Genomic DNA, 15,011 nt, shown 5'->3' on the forward strand with positions numbered 1-15,011 from the left:
AGAGAGCATGCATTTGAATGTGTTTGCATGAATGCTATGTTGCAGACTGAAATGCTTTTGGTTGCAAATACAGAGTCAAATACACCTCTTGGCCAGGTCTGTCCTGAAAAGTTTAAATAGAACAGTACCAAAAAAGGCACTGTTATTCACACCAAAAAGAGAAGAAAAGTTGCAAAAGTGACCATCATCCTTAAAACATTTCCCCAGTTTCCCAGAACTGCTCACACTCACTCCTGACTAATTCCCTAACGTAAACTCACGTCAGAAATGTAAAACTACATGCCTGGCACTTCGTGTGTTGTGTGCGCGCGTGAGGGAGATAAGAGTCACGCGTGGGACTGTCCCAGTTAACACAACAATTACATGCAGCCCAACTCCGCGGGCACACTGCGAGCTCGGCGGTCACGAGGGCAAAGGAGAGGTGACGTCAGCCTTCCGACCCAGGGAACAATCAGAGCGTTCTGGAGCCAAATGGTCCTGGAGCTGTAATACGTTCAGCATAGCCAAGCCACCGCCGCGGCGCTGCCGACTTTCAAATTCACCTAGCAATCATTTATTTTCCTGTTGATTTGTCCCTCCTACTTTGTTTTCCTCTGGTCACGTAGAGCGTAGAATTTATAAATCAGGTTTATCGACACCAGTCTTCGTTTCATTCAACTTTTGTGAAGTGGGTAAGTTCTCCTGGTTGTTCTCAAGAGTTCACATTTTTGTACATGCAGCTAGCTCGCTGGCTAGCCAGACGCCGAATGAAAGGAACAGATCCCGGCAGGAATGAATAGGGTGTTTGTTTCATTTCTGCAGTGGGGCAGCATACTTCGGATAAAAGAATGCAGCTAACATGCTAGCTCACAAATAAGTAATCTTGCTTGCATTAACAAATTATCTATTCGGATTGCTGGCTGTGTTTCTGCGATTAGGATTGATTTGTTTGACATTTGTAGCTAGCTATCACAGTTAGCAAGACGCTAGCTTTGATCAGTTGTGTCAGACCCCCAAAGTTGAATTATTCTAGTTACAGCACCATGGCGAGTTTTTAAAGAGCACATTCCGGACTTCAGATAAAATCAAGTAAGCTAACGTTAGTTAGTAATTGCAATCTTTTGTTAGCAAGCTGGATACACAGGTAGCGTCTTCCAGCAAACGCGGGGAGTTACTAAATTCATCCAAAGCGTACTATACCAGGACTCTCCCAACTAGTTTCTGGCGGAGATTCCGGCTGGGATGGTTTTTTTTTTGTTGTTTGTTTGTTTTGGTTTTTTTGCCGCACAACCTGGGAATGAACAGTACCTATAGCTGACTGGTTTAGCCGAATGTGCGCCGACAGTATCCTGGCAGACACTTGCCGAGCTTGCGTGAAAGTCGGGTGAATTGACCTTGTGCGGCGCGCTCTTGGTCCTCATGCTGGTGTCTTGTCAATCTACTCTTTGCAATTATGCAAAATTGTGCAAAACTAACTTCATTAAAAAAAAAAAATTGAGCAAAGTAACGATCATGACATGTCGCACTCATTGAAAGGAACAAGTTGCTACTAGAAAAAGTTAGTTTCGGCAGGGACTAAGCACTACCTTAGAACTCGCACTGATGGGTCTTAACAAAACAGTTTTCAGAGATATTGAAGGGGTGTTAATGCTAATGTTGATGAAGTAACATTTTGTATTTCATATTTTAATTAAGTTGTTCTAATTTTGTTAGGTTTCAGTTGTGGTGATATTTGTTCGGGTGTGAACTTCATCTCAACACTACCACGCAGGTTTTACCGGGACGTGTGGAAGCTGTATGGGCTGCGATGAAGAGTCTTAAAGCGAAGTTCCGGAAAAGCGATGTAAGTGCAGCGTCTTAGTGTGTTTGGGATTTTGGGCCACTAACGGCATGTACTTTGCCACATCCTTTTAAACTTTTGGTTTTATTTCATTACCATTTTTTTACGACCTTATTTTCATTGCGTTGTTACATCGTCTTTGTCTGTCTTTATTATTTGGAAAGTGGTTTAACCTTTATGAAAGTCACACTTACTAATTTCACTCACCTTTTATGCTTCCATAAACTGTGTATCTGAGAATAATAAAAAAAGGGACATGAACTGTACACTGAATTAAAGCTAATGTACTCCCTAGAGATTTACTTCTGTCAGTGTCAAGTAGGTCTGCTCTTTGCATTACATTATTTAGCAGACTGTCTCATCCAGAGCCACTTAGAATATTCGTCACCACTTGTCTTTTGCGTGAGATAAGCTAAATTCTCTTGGAGTTCAAAGAACACCTGGTTTCATTATCTCTTCAAATGTAGTAAAGACTGCGTTAAGCTGTGAAATCACACCTGGTTCTTGCGCAGTGTGGAAATGATCCCGGTCAGTGAACTGGTGTTGCATTTATGTACAGTGGTGCCTTTAATAAAGAATAAAAAGTTTTCTTAAAAAAATGTGAACTTTGATGATGCATCAAAGTGATTAGTCAAACTGGGGAGTCTGCCTGAACCCCCCCCTCCACTCCCATAGGCCTGAGATACCGTGGCTCCTAATGGATTTAAATGAATACTGCGAAATATAAATATGAAATACAAGTGCAGAACTGGAGGAATGTTACTTATTTTTGCTTCATTTATTCAGTTGAAAAATGGGTGTTTTCTGCGATTGGTTCTGGGTAGTCATTGAACAATTACATTTATGGAGATTTTACTTCTGAGAATTTCAATGGAAGTCCTGCCGCGTTGTGCTTTGGTTGCATGATTATTAACTGCCATTTTGTTTTTAAGAAGATTTTGCGTCATTGCAAGAAGTCTGTCACCTGGCATTTGTTTAGTTTTATTAGTATTTTTAGTTTTTAATTGCTGTATAATTCAAAGTATATGAAATGATTCCTGCAATTTTTTCCTTTTGTTAAAAGCTCATGTCCAGGCCTGGCTGGTTAGCAGCGTCCCATCTTAGCCCAGACTGCAGTCTTGTGCTGATGTGGACTGGTACGCATCCACTGCCCACAAACTATGCAGAAAACGGCCCAGAAAGCCCGTCTCACTGGGGCCTGGGTTTGAGTCATGCATGGGAGTGACTTTTCCACAAAAACTCCACAGGAAGTGACCGGCGTCCACCGCGAGTGACTCAGCAGTCATCTCTGCAGACATAACGTGTTGCAGCAGGACAGAGCAGGACAGAGTGGCAGCGGGTAATGCGTTTCAGTGGGACAGAGTGGCAGTGGGTAATGCGTTTCAGTAGGACAAAGTGGCAGCGGGTAATGCGTTTCAGTAGGACAGAGTGGCAGCGGGTAATGTGTTTCAGTAGGACAGAGTGGCAGCGGGTAACGCGTTTAAGCTGGACAGAGTGGCAGCGAGTAACGCGTTTCAGTAGGACAGAGTGGCAGCGGGTAATGCGTTTCAGCAGGACAGAGTGGCAGCGAGTAACGCGTTTCAGTAGGCCTGCAGGCTGGACAGAGCGGTTGGCAGCGCTGAGGCTGAAATGCTGTGGCCGGGGTGTGAGTCCAGCCTTCGTGGCTGTGATGGACACACCCAGGGAACAGTGGCTTTCAGGCGGGAGTGGAAACGCATTTGAACACGTTGCAGGTCTACTCCCAGGCTGAGGTGTTTTTAGTGCCTCTGTGCACTAGCTGCTGCGCAGACTTCAACACCTGCCACACAGATATTCATTAGCCTCCACGGGGCAGTGGGGGAAAGCAGTCGGACCCGTCGCACGGAACAGTGGCGCTGGGTGATTAACGTGCGGTGAGTTTCCGCACTCTCTGAGTATCTCTCACCGTTCTGGGGCGAGACCATAACAAGGCGGGAGGGAAATGATGCTAAGTCCATATTAACTACGGGGTGCCGTTTGTCAACGCTGGTCTGAAATGCTTGAAAGATTTTAAAGCATGCATTCTTTTTTTTTTTTTTTTTAACCATCATGGAAAAAGCTGTTAACTGTAGATCAGGCGCAAGAGCGTTGACTGGGCTGCTATTATTGATGCTAGCTGGAGGTATTGTTGGAATCAGAGATTACAGACAGTTTAAAAAAAAAAAAAAACTTAAAATTAAATTACAGATTATTATTATTATGATTATTATTAATTACATTTATATAGCACTTTTCCAAATGCTCAAAGTGCTTTACAGTGAAGGGGAACTCACCTCACCCACCACCAATGTGTAGCACCCACCTGGGTGATGCACGGCAGCCAATTTGCGCCAGAACGCTCACCACACATTAGCGAAGGTGGAGAGGGAGAGAACAAAGATGTCCTGGAGGGGGGCATTTTGAAAACACATGAGCTTTCATACTGTAGATACTGGATAAGATGATGGATGACCTGAAACTGCACGATTTGGTCATTTCGACCCCGCCCCCCCCCCCCCCCCCCCCCCTTGGTTTCAGATTTCAGATGAGAGCTGACCTCTCACAGTCCAGATTGTCCGTGCTCTGTCCGCTGGCCCGAAATGTCACCGCGTGTGCCAGAGCGTTTAAGCAGCTTTGCCGCTCGGTGCGTTTATGTAGGCTAATTACTTTTAGAAGCACCCCTGCTAAGCCAAATAAAAGTCAGGCGCGTTTCTTTCATGACTGTGGTGGTACCGTGCCGCAGTAAATTTCTCCTGTCGTCTGTCCGACATGGCTAGCCTGCTCTGCTCCTGCCTCCGATGACCTCCATAAATCTCCGTCTGACAGAAGCCGCTGAGATCGCATTCTGGTCCGTTTCAGACATGCCCCTTGACCCTACCACCAAAAAAAAAAGACTACATGACTGACTACTTCCTACAAGCAAAAAACTTGTCCATGGCTCGGTCTGGAATGTTCCTTTTGCCTGCCACAGGAGAGAGCCAGTCTGGCCTCTGGATTAGCACCCACTTGCAAAACTATAATACTAATCTTCAGTCAGCTGTGCCTCTTTACACCTGCCTCTACAGTAACCACTGCCTCTATAGGAACCCCTGCCTCTACCGTAATACCTACATCTACCATAAGTCCTGACTCCATCATAACCCCTGCCTCTCCAGTAACACCTACATCTACCATAACACCTGCTTCCGCAGTAACCCCTGCCTCTACAGTAATACCTGCCTCTACCGTAATACCTGCCTCTACAGTAACACCTGCCTCTACAGTAACACCAACATCTACAGTAACTCCTACATCTACCATAACACCTGCTTCCGCAGTAACCCCTGCCTCTACAGTAATACCTGCCTCTACCGTAACATCTACATCTACAGTAACACCTGCCTCTACAGTAATACCTGCCTCTACAGTAACTCCTGCCTATACAGTAATACCTGCCTCTACAGTAACACCAACATCTACAGTAACTCCTGCCTATACAGTAATACCTGCCTCTACAGTAACACCTACATCTACAGTAACTCCTGCCTATACAGTAATACCTGCCTCTACAGTAACACCTACATCTACCATAAGTCCTGACTCTATCATTCCAGCTATCGGTGGCCATGTCTCCTGTTTCTCGGTGGCGATGGCTTTGAAGTGCGATGGCCTACATTTTAACATCAGAGGCATTGGCCATTTGACCCCCTAGGTGCCGTATGCCTGAGAAGGAAACTGTAAGACAGTTCTGGGAGGTCATGGAGGTCAGGAAGTTCAGTCTTTGGGTGCGAAACTTCAGGCTGTCCGAAATGATGATCCACCTCTTGTGCAGCATTATCAGGCCATTTCTTCGAAAACACAAGTTCACCCCCTACCTCATCATTTATTCACAAATTCCATCCCCTTCATCATCATTTATTCACAAATTCCATTTCCATCTCTATCGAATAACCTTTTTCATGGAACCTCAAAATCCACCTCTACTGAGAATAAAAACTTTTGGGTGATATTTGTTTTATTTATTTATTTATTTATTTATTTTTTTTAAATTTGGCATTTCCATTCAGTTTTTCTTTTTTGAAACTTCAAAATGCACGTAAAATAACTTAATAGACATATAGCTGGTAACACCTGCTCATCGACCCCTCTCAGAGTAACTCCTGGTGCTGCCTAAAGAAACGTGTTTGGCGAAATGTGCCAGTGAATTCTGGGAGCTGATTAAAGTGGGTGACGGGGATTCTGTTATTGACAGTTGGCTCCAACAGTGGAGGAATGGCTTCACTCCACTTGGATAAAATACCCAGTTGCAGATTTGCAGCACTGAATCAATATTATTCTTTTTTTTTTTTTTTAATCTGAAGATGTAGCGCTTAGTAATTTCTTCACTGCTGATTGTGTAGGAATGAGTGAGTTTGATAGCTTCCTGATCATATGCATTCTGGTTTGTCATCTAACAAAAATAGTGACTGGTGCAATTTTTTGATGACATATGCAGAAAAATGTTGTTTTGACAGGTAAGATTTCTTTTAGTTGGAATTAGTATTTCTGTGTGTGTTACTTAAAAAGTCTGGTTTGGTCAGGTCTTGTTTGCCAAGTGTTAACATCAAACAAAACTGACAAGTTGCATTCGTGTTCATTCTCCAGACTCCCTCTCCCTCTCTCTATCACTCCCTCTCCCTCCCTCCCTCCCTCTCTCTCTCCCTCCCTCTCTCCCTGCTTTAGTCATAGGCAAATGAAGGGGGTGTGTGTGGGTGCCCTGAGGCGGGTTTTGGTGTGCGAGTGTTTGTGTGGAAACTGCTAGCTGCGGCCTTCTCGTGGCTCTGCCAGCGTTCTGTGGGCGATTTGGGGGAGGCGGACAGCTTGGATGCATTAGGCTAAACCTCACGCACTGTTCTCCAAAACCGCCCCTCCAGGCACGCTGGTCTCCTGGAGCAGGCCTCGCTTGGTCTGCAGGACTCAATGAGCATGCAGTCAAACACACTGATATACAGAGAGAGGACTGTCCTCACAAGCACGTCCTCAAATCAATGAGCATACACACTCAAACACACTCCTACAGAGAGAGGACTGTCCCCACAAACACGTCCTGCTAAATCAATGAGCATACACACTTATACACACTCATACAGAGAGAGGACTGTCCCCACAAACACGTCCTGCTAAATCAATGAGCATAAAGTCAAACACACTGGTAGGACTGTCCTCTTGAAAAGGCGCTGTAAAAAAAACTTTATCCTCTCCCTGTGGTCATGTGCAGGGGTCATTCTTTCAGTAAGATTTATGATCTTCTACTTTGTCATCTGATGACTGATATATCAGGCAACTAATGGGAGAAATAATAATCTAACTTCTTTGGACAGATTGCTATCTGTGTTTTTTTTTTTTTTTTTTTTTTTTTTTTCATCTGGGTCCCTGAAACCCAACACTGCCTACAGTGTTTTTCACTTCATTGGAATAATGAGTGTATTTCTCAGCTTGGTTACTTAGCAACAATGCTAAGCCATCTCCTTATGAATAAATCTGCCCACAGACCGACCAAGTTCTGGCACCAGGAAGTTGAGGGCTTTATGTGTTTTTTGTGTGTTTTTCTTCCCTTGGTTTGTGCTGCGTGGATGTGGTTTAACGCTGGTCACTTCACGCTCTCTGACTGCTGAAGGCCTGGCAGTCCAGCGGCTTCCAGCCTCCGTTTGCTGAGTAGCCGCGTGAAGCTGGTGCTGAAGCAGAGGTGTGGGCCTTGTGCTGTGAGAGCGTGGCCTGTTAAAACGAGCAGCTCCACCCAGCTGTGGCGGTGCTGAGCATACCGGCCTGACCAATGTGGGCTGACCAGTCGCTCATTCCTCGTTAGTGACTGGTCTCATGGCGCTATCACAGCAGGACGTGGCGTCGGCCATTACGCTGTCTTCCTCAGGCCCTGCGCTCCTCATCCGCTGGCGGAGGGCGGGGGGGCGGGGGGGCGGGGGGAGAGTGCCTTAGGGTCGCGGGTAACTAGCGCATCGATTGCGTAATCAGACATGGAATGGATTAGGGATGTATCTGTGGAATTCTGCCTGCGGGCACTTGACTGTTGTGTGTAAGTAATGAGGTGGTGTGTGAATGGCCATTCTGTGTTTAATGGGCATGAATACCTGGGCAGGTCAAAAGGAGGTTGGCGAGAATGGTACTTAGTATTTTAACAGTGGTGCCGCATGCTGCGTATTGGCGGGGTTTTGCCATGGAATGAGGCATGACCATGCTGTGGCCAATCAGGCTGAATTCCACATTAACAGTCGGGCCAATCGGAATGCTCCTTTAAACCTTTGAAGAGTTGGTTTCTTTGCGTGCTTTTTTCAGAATTCTAAGCCGGTGTTCTAGAACCCCACTGCTTTCTGTTACCAGTAGTGATTGTGATATCAGCATTAGAATGTTGGGGTGTAGAAGGTTGTAGAGCAGTCGATTGGGCATAGAAGGCTATAGAGCTGTTGTTGGGGTGTAGAAGGCTGTAGAGCTGTTGTTCGGGTGTAGAAGGCTGTAGAGCTGTTGTTGGGGTGTAGAAGGCTATAGAGCTGTTGATTGGATGTAGAAGGCTGTAGAGCTGTTGATTGGATGTAGAAGGCTGTAGAGCTGTTGTTGGGGTGTAGAAGGCTGTAGAGCTATTGATTGGGTGTAGAAGAATGTAGAGCTGTTGATTGGGTGTAGAAGAATGTAGAGCTGTTGATTGGATGTAGAAGGCTATAGTGTGGCTGATGGGGTGTAGAAGGCTGTAGAGCTGTTGATTGGATGTAGATGGCTTTAGTGTGGCTGATTGGGTGTAGAAGGCTGTAGAGCTGTTGGGGTATAGAAGGCTGTAGAGCTGTTGATTGGGTGTAGAAGTCTGTAGAGCTGTTGATTGGGTGTAAAAGGCTGTAGAGCTGTTGTTGGGGTGTAGAAGACTGTAGAGCTGTTGATTGGGTGTAGAAAGCTGTAGAGCTGTTGTTGGGGTGTAGAAGGTTGTAGAGCTGTTGTTGGGGTGTAGAAGGCTGTAGAGCTGTTGATTTGGTGTAGAACGCTGTAGAGCTGTTGATTTGGTGTAGAAGGCTGTAGAGCTGTTGTTGGGGTGTAGAAGGCTGTAGAGCTGTTGTTGGGGTGTAGAAGGCTGTAGAGCTGTTGTTGGGGTGTAGAAGGCTGTAGAGCTGTTGATGGGGTGTAGAAGCTGTTGATTGGGTCGAGCCCTTTAAGAGGCTCAGTGTGGATTTCTCTGTTTCCAGGCGCCAGCAGAAGCTTAACACAGACAGGAAGTGACCTTTTAGTAACCCCCCCCCCCCCACACACACACACACACTTTTCTTGCTAGAAAAAGATAATTCATGGAAGAAATCTGAAAACCAAACAAAAGCACTCTGAGTGGTTTTAAAGGTAAACATGGCCTCCCGGTGATTAGGCCGGACCTTGGCCTGGTCCTGTTCTTTAGACCACTTTGCATTTGTATTTGCATAGATTTGAACAGTCCAGCAGTTTGGTGTTAGATGGTGTCCGAACATGAAGGTCCTCTCTGTCTCTATCGATTCCTGTCTCCTCCTGACTTTGGATTTCCTGTCTACTTTTTCTGAACCCCAGCGTTTGGCCGGGTGGGGGGGGGGGGGCGGGATTGGGTTGGGTTATCGAGTTTCTCAGCGAAACTGTGCTTTAGTCTTACTGGGACATTCTTTTTCTGAAGGGGTAGGGGAGCGCGAGAGAAAGAAAATATCCTCTTTTTCTATTTTGGGTTGAGCGCTGGCGCGCGGTCGGCTGAAATTGCGCTGGTATTTGTGCTCGCGCCAGACCTCCATACTTCAGGAGGCCTGGTGAGCTGGAATGCCAGAGAAAATAGCTCTGCAGAGCCGGCCGCTTTCCAAACCATCCCTGCGATGGTAAAGACGTTCGCTTTCGCCGAGCGTCTCCGTGTTTGATCCGTCTCTGTCATGTTCTTTGTGCTCCAGTCGTAATTTTGTCTGAGCCTACATCTTCGTCTTCATCCCGTCTTGATTTTGAAGTCCGTCCCAGAGTCAAGGAATGGGGGTTTGCGTTAGTTCCAGGATCTTTCAAAGTGGTGTTTGTGTTTAAAGTTATGCGACGGTCCACACCTGAGTTGAACCTTGTAATGGATCTATGTGGCGGTCCTGTGGGCTTCCAAGCAGAGAAATCTCATAGCTGAGGCTGAATCTAATTTTACAACTAATCGTCTGAAACTAAATGGCCAACTTCAGCCAGATTTCTAAATGTACTGTGTACTTGGCAATGTATACGTGAAATAATTGCTTGATCCAATTTCACGGCAACCTAGATCTCTTGTTGGGGTAATTAAGCTGATTTCTCACAAATGATGTTATTTGAGGAAGTAAGTCTCATTCTATTTTACAAGTTCGTGTTGGCTCCAGTGCACAGTCTTGTGGCATGTCTGTGCTTGGTCGTCCTGTATCTGAATCACTTCATCATGATGTCATGCGTGATTCGTTACTTTTGCGGTCGTTGCGTAAGCCTGCTCAGGGAGACTGACGTGATGAGCCATTGACAGACAGACAGGCTCAGTGCTGGGGAGAACTGAGAAAAAGTGTTAGCTCAGTGTTAACTCACAGCGTTAGCTTGTTAGCTCACAGCTTTAGCGCTCAGCGTTAGCTCACAGCTCACAGTGTTAGCTCGCAGCTCACAGAGTTAGCTCTGTGTTAGCTCATAGCTTTAGCTCTGTGTTAGCTCACAGCTTTAGCTCTGTGTTAGCTCACAGCGTTAGCTCACAGCATTTGCTCACAGTGTTAGCTCACAGCGTTAGCTCTGTGTTAGCTCTGTGTTAGCTCACAGTGTTAGTTGTGTGTTAGCTCACAGTGTTAACTCTGTGTTAGCTCACAGCTTTAGCTCTGTGTTAGCTCACAGCGTTAGCTCACAGCATTTGCTCACAGTGTTAGCTCATGGTGTTAGCTCTGTGTTAGCTCACAGCGTTTGCTCACAGTGTTAGCTCACAGTGTTAGTTGTGTGTTAGCTCACAGAGTTAGCTCTGTGTTAGCTCACAGCGTTAGCTCACAGCATTTGCTCACAGTGTTAGCTCACGGTGTTAGCTCTGTGTTAGCTCTGTGTTAGCTCACAGTGTTTGCTCACAGTGTTAGCTCTGTGTTAGCTCTGTGTTAGCTCACAGTGTTAGCTCACGGTGTTAGCTCTGTGTTAGCTCACAGCGTTTGCTCACAGTGTTAGCTCACAGCTCACAGCGTACTGAACCACACTCGCCTGCTCCCTGTGAGGACCACAGTTTCACGGCCCCTTGTGCCAAAGCCTAGTGCTCCGTTCCGAGTCGTGTTAAACTACTTTCACAGACATTAGCGTCCGGCGCTCTGGGGGAGATCGGCTCAGCGGCTAAATGACTTTTACAGACGGAGTGTGTGGTTGGTGTCTCAGGTTGTCTTGGAAAAGAGACAGAGAAAGAAAAGCAGATGCTGGATTTCTGCTGGGAAACAGGCTCAGACCCAGCTGAAAGGGGCCAACAGGTGTCTTGCCAAGTGCGTCGTACCAACGGGAAGTTTCTGGCGTTAAAGCCATACTGGCATGAGGAGGTGAAGCCTGGATCACAGCGGGTGCCAGTTCAGATCCAGCTGCACCGAGTTTAATGCGTCTCTCTGCAGGTTACAGCTGTGGATGTGATTGAGTTTAATGCATCTCTATGCAGGTTAGGGCTGTGGATGTGATTGAGTTTAATGCATCTCTATGCAGGTTAGAGCTGTGGATGTGATGTGATTGAGTTTAATGCATCTCTAGAGCTGTGGATGTGATTGAGTTTAATGCATCTCTAGAGCTGTGGATGTGATTGAGTTTAATGCATCTCTAGAGCTGTGGATGTGATTGAGTTTAATGCATCTCTATGCAGGTTAGGGCTGTGGATGTGATTGAGTTTAATGCATCTCTCTGCAGGTTACAGCTGTGGATGTGATTGAGTTTAATGCATCTCTCTGCAGGTTACAGCTGTGGATGTGATTGAGTTTAATGCATCTCTATGCAGGTTATGGCTGTGGATGTGATTGAGTTTAATGCATCTCTATGCAGGTTAGGGCTGTGGATGTGATGTGATTGAGTTTAATGCATCTCTATGCAGGTTAGGGCTGTGGATGTGATGTGATTGAGTTTAATGCATCTCTATGCAGGTTAGGGCTGTGGATGTGATGTGATTGAGTTTAATGCATCTCTATGCAGGTTATGGCTATGGATGTGATTGAGTTTAATGCATCTCTATGCAGGTTATGGCTGTGGATGTGATTGAGCTTAATGCATCTCTATGCAGGTTAGGGCTGTGGATGTGATTGAGTTTAATGCATCTCTATGCAGGTTAGGGCTGTGGATGTGATTGAGTGTAATGCATCTCTATGCAGGTTAGGGCTGTGGATGTGATTGAGTGTAATGCATCACCCCCCCCCGCAGACAGGAAATAGGGTCTGTCTGTTTCAGACCCTCCTGGGTTTCGCTGTGACTTTAACAGGCTGCATAAATCTCAGCCCAGAGCCAGACTGCTGTCCAAACCTGTACAGATTGCGGGACTTCAAAAGCCCAGAGATGTACGTGAAACGAGGGTTTTGTGTTCATAGTGAGATGTGGAGGGTGTGTGTGTGTGTTGCTGGGGTGTCGGTGTTGCCGGGGCTGTGATACACACATTTTCAGGCTTGTGTCTGAGAAGCTCTCTGACCTCACTCGGGAGATATGGCAGCAGTGGGGGGGTAGCGGGTTGGAGACCCGTGCCAGTCCGGGCCGGGGGGGTGTGTGGGGGGGGGGGGGGTAGTGACTCATGTTTCTGAAAGGCGAGTCAGACCCTCTGTCTGCAGGGCCTACTGCAGCCTAATTGATGGGGGTCTCGTGCGAGCCAGCGAAGGCTGTTTTACACCCCTTCTAAATTTAGATTTGACTACAGAACAGGACCCAGCTGCTACCCCCCCCCCACCCCCACCAGGTGCGTGTTCCCGTGCTGCTATCCAAATTCACTGCGACCCCCCCCCCCCCCAGTCCTAGTCTGACTCCTCTGGTTCTTATTTGGACCCCATAACCAGCTCATATGGGGGGGGGGGGCAGAACCAGCTCAGGGTGGGGAAGGGGGCTGGTCTTTTAAACCTCACCTCTGAGGCACCTTACAATATTCTGAGGGTAAAAGTCATTGGCTGTGACCCATGCCGTTTCTGCCATCTGATTGGTTGAGGCCAGTCCACACTGGGAGTGGCCATGTCGAAGGTAGACGATGTTTGTAGGTGTCAGGAGGCTTGTAACGGAACGGGTTTGAGTCAAAGTGGTAATGTCTTACTCTAACACTCTGTGTTAGGAATGGCCAAATGTGTGACTCCTTTGCTAAAGACATCTGTCACCTGCAGCTATTAAACATATGCTTCCCATGGTGCACTTGGTGATTTTCTAAATCTGTTTCCCCACGCGCTGTCCACGCTTGTCTTCTTTGGGTCCTGAAATTCAGTTTGCGTCTGAGGTGAAGATTTTCAGAGGGATATTTTTCAGTGGTTTACAGTATTGTGCAGGATTGTGCAGTTTGATGTGATTTTTTTGTAGTTTTTTTGCAGTGTTTTGTAGGTTTTTGTAGTTTTTGGCAGTTTGGTGTGGTTTCTTGTAGTTATTAGCAGTATTTTGTAGGTTTTTGTAATTTTTTGCAGTGCTGTTGAGTAAGGACTTTACTGTGTATGAGGCATGGAAAACTGATTACCGACAGAACTTCCTTTTCCACAGAATAAATGCACACGTGCAGATTTGTGCGCTAGAAAGACGGGAATCGAGTTTCACTGGTTGAGAAAAGAAAACTCTTGTTTTTATCCGCTAACAGGGCTGAGAATCAGATCTGTGGGATTTAGTGGTGGTATAATGTGCAGTTACGCACTGAGGCGTAGTGCTTCATTCTGATACGCGCTGCCCGGGGAGCTGTGTGGATGGGGCGTTTTCCCTGGTGCATGCTGGGATAATAAGGCAGTGATGTCTGGCCCGGGTCCCAGGCCTCCGCTGCGTTTGTGTCACACTGAGTAACGGCTTCGTCTCTCACCCTGATGCCTCTCTCACTCAGCGCACACTGCGAGCGGGACAATAGCCCTGCTCTCAGCACGCTTTGAGGGGCGTGGTCTCCCGCCAGTCTTCTGTCTCCTGCGCTGTGATTTGTTGCTTTTCTGGCGCAGGCTGGCCTCTCTGGCCGTGCGGCATTGTGCAGAGTCACCACAACATTTATGTTTGTGTTGAGCAAACAAGACTGCTGCTGAACAGGCCCTGCGTTAGGCCTGTGTTAGGCCCTGCATTAGACCCTGCGTTAGTCCCTGTGTTAGGCCCTGCATTAGACCCTGTGTTAGCCCTGCGTTAGGCCCTGCATTTGGCCCTGCATTAGACCCTGTGTTAGCCCTGCGTTAGGCCCTGCTTTAGACGCTGTGTTAGCCCTGCATTAGACCCTGAGTCAGGCCCTGCTTTAGGCTCTGAGTTAGGCCCTGTGTTAGGCCCTGTGTTAGGCCCTGCGTTAGGCCCTGCTTTAGGCCCTGCTTTAGGCCCTGAGTTAGGCCTGCGTTAGGCCCTGTGTTAGGCCTGCGTTAGGCCCTGTGTTAGGCCCTGAGTTAGGCCCTGCTTTAGGCCCTGCATTAGACCTGCGTTAGGCCTGTGTTAGGCCCTGAGTTAGGCCTGCGTTAGGCCCTGTGTTAGGCCCTGCTTTAGGCCCTGCATTAGGCCTGAGTTAGGCCCTGAGTTAGGCCTGCGTTAGGCCTGCGTTAGGCCCTGTGTTAGGCCCTGCTTTAGGCCCTGCATTAGGCCTGTGTTAGGCCTGTGTTAGGCCCTGAGTTAGGCCTGCGTTAGGCCCTGTGTTAGGCCCTGCTTTTGGCCCTGCATCCATCCACTCCTGGCAGCCAATCGGAAGCCGGTTAGTCATGGAGCAAAGCGTGTGGGTGACTAATCAGGGATGAGCCTGTGAGGCGGGGACCAATGGGAGTCAAACTGGCAGCCGGGCAGCAAAGCGGATGAGCGGTGGCACAGCAGGGCTTTACCCCCCCGGCTGCCCTGCATGGAGGGATTATGGGCAGCCAGCCCATCCCCCCCCCCCCCCCCCCCGCCCCCCGCCCTCCGCCATGCGTCTAATTCCTGTGTGCCAGATTACTCATCACCCTCCTGGCTGGATCCAGCCATGCTGCTCCCTTTAGAACCACAGCCATCGACTGACAGCCTCTTTAAACGCGCCTCTCACTTCCTGCGTTTTATTGCTCTAAAGAAACAGAACCCAGCAGTTTTA

The 15,011-nt window shown here is 47.4% G+C and overlaps 1 protein-coding gene across 1 annotated transcript in view; it reads left to right on the forward strand.

Moving 5' to 3' along the window:
- Window positions 1–393: 393 nt before the first annotated feature.
- Window positions 394–15,011, forward strand: part of rai14 (retinoic acid induced 14) — a 48,951-nt gene continuing 34,333 nt past the window's right edge. Inside the window, exons 1-2 of the mRNA XM_035392267.1 lie at window positions 394–671; window positions 1,751–1,822. Coding sequence (XP_035248158.1) covers window positions 1,787–1,822 — 36 coding nt within the window. The 5' untranslated portion in view covers window positions 394–671; window positions 1,751–1,786. The remainder of the gene's footprint in view (window positions 672–1,750; window positions 1,823–15,011) is intronic.

Source organism: Anguilla anguilla, chromosome 14 (genome assembly GCF_013347855.1).
Source record: "Anguilla anguilla isolate fAngAng1 chromosome 14, fAngAng1.pri, whole genome shotgun sequence".
In the NCBI taxonomy this organism is placed as follows: domain Eukaryota; kingdom Metazoa; phylum Chordata; class Actinopteri; order Anguilliformes; family Anguillidae; genus Anguilla; species Anguilla anguilla.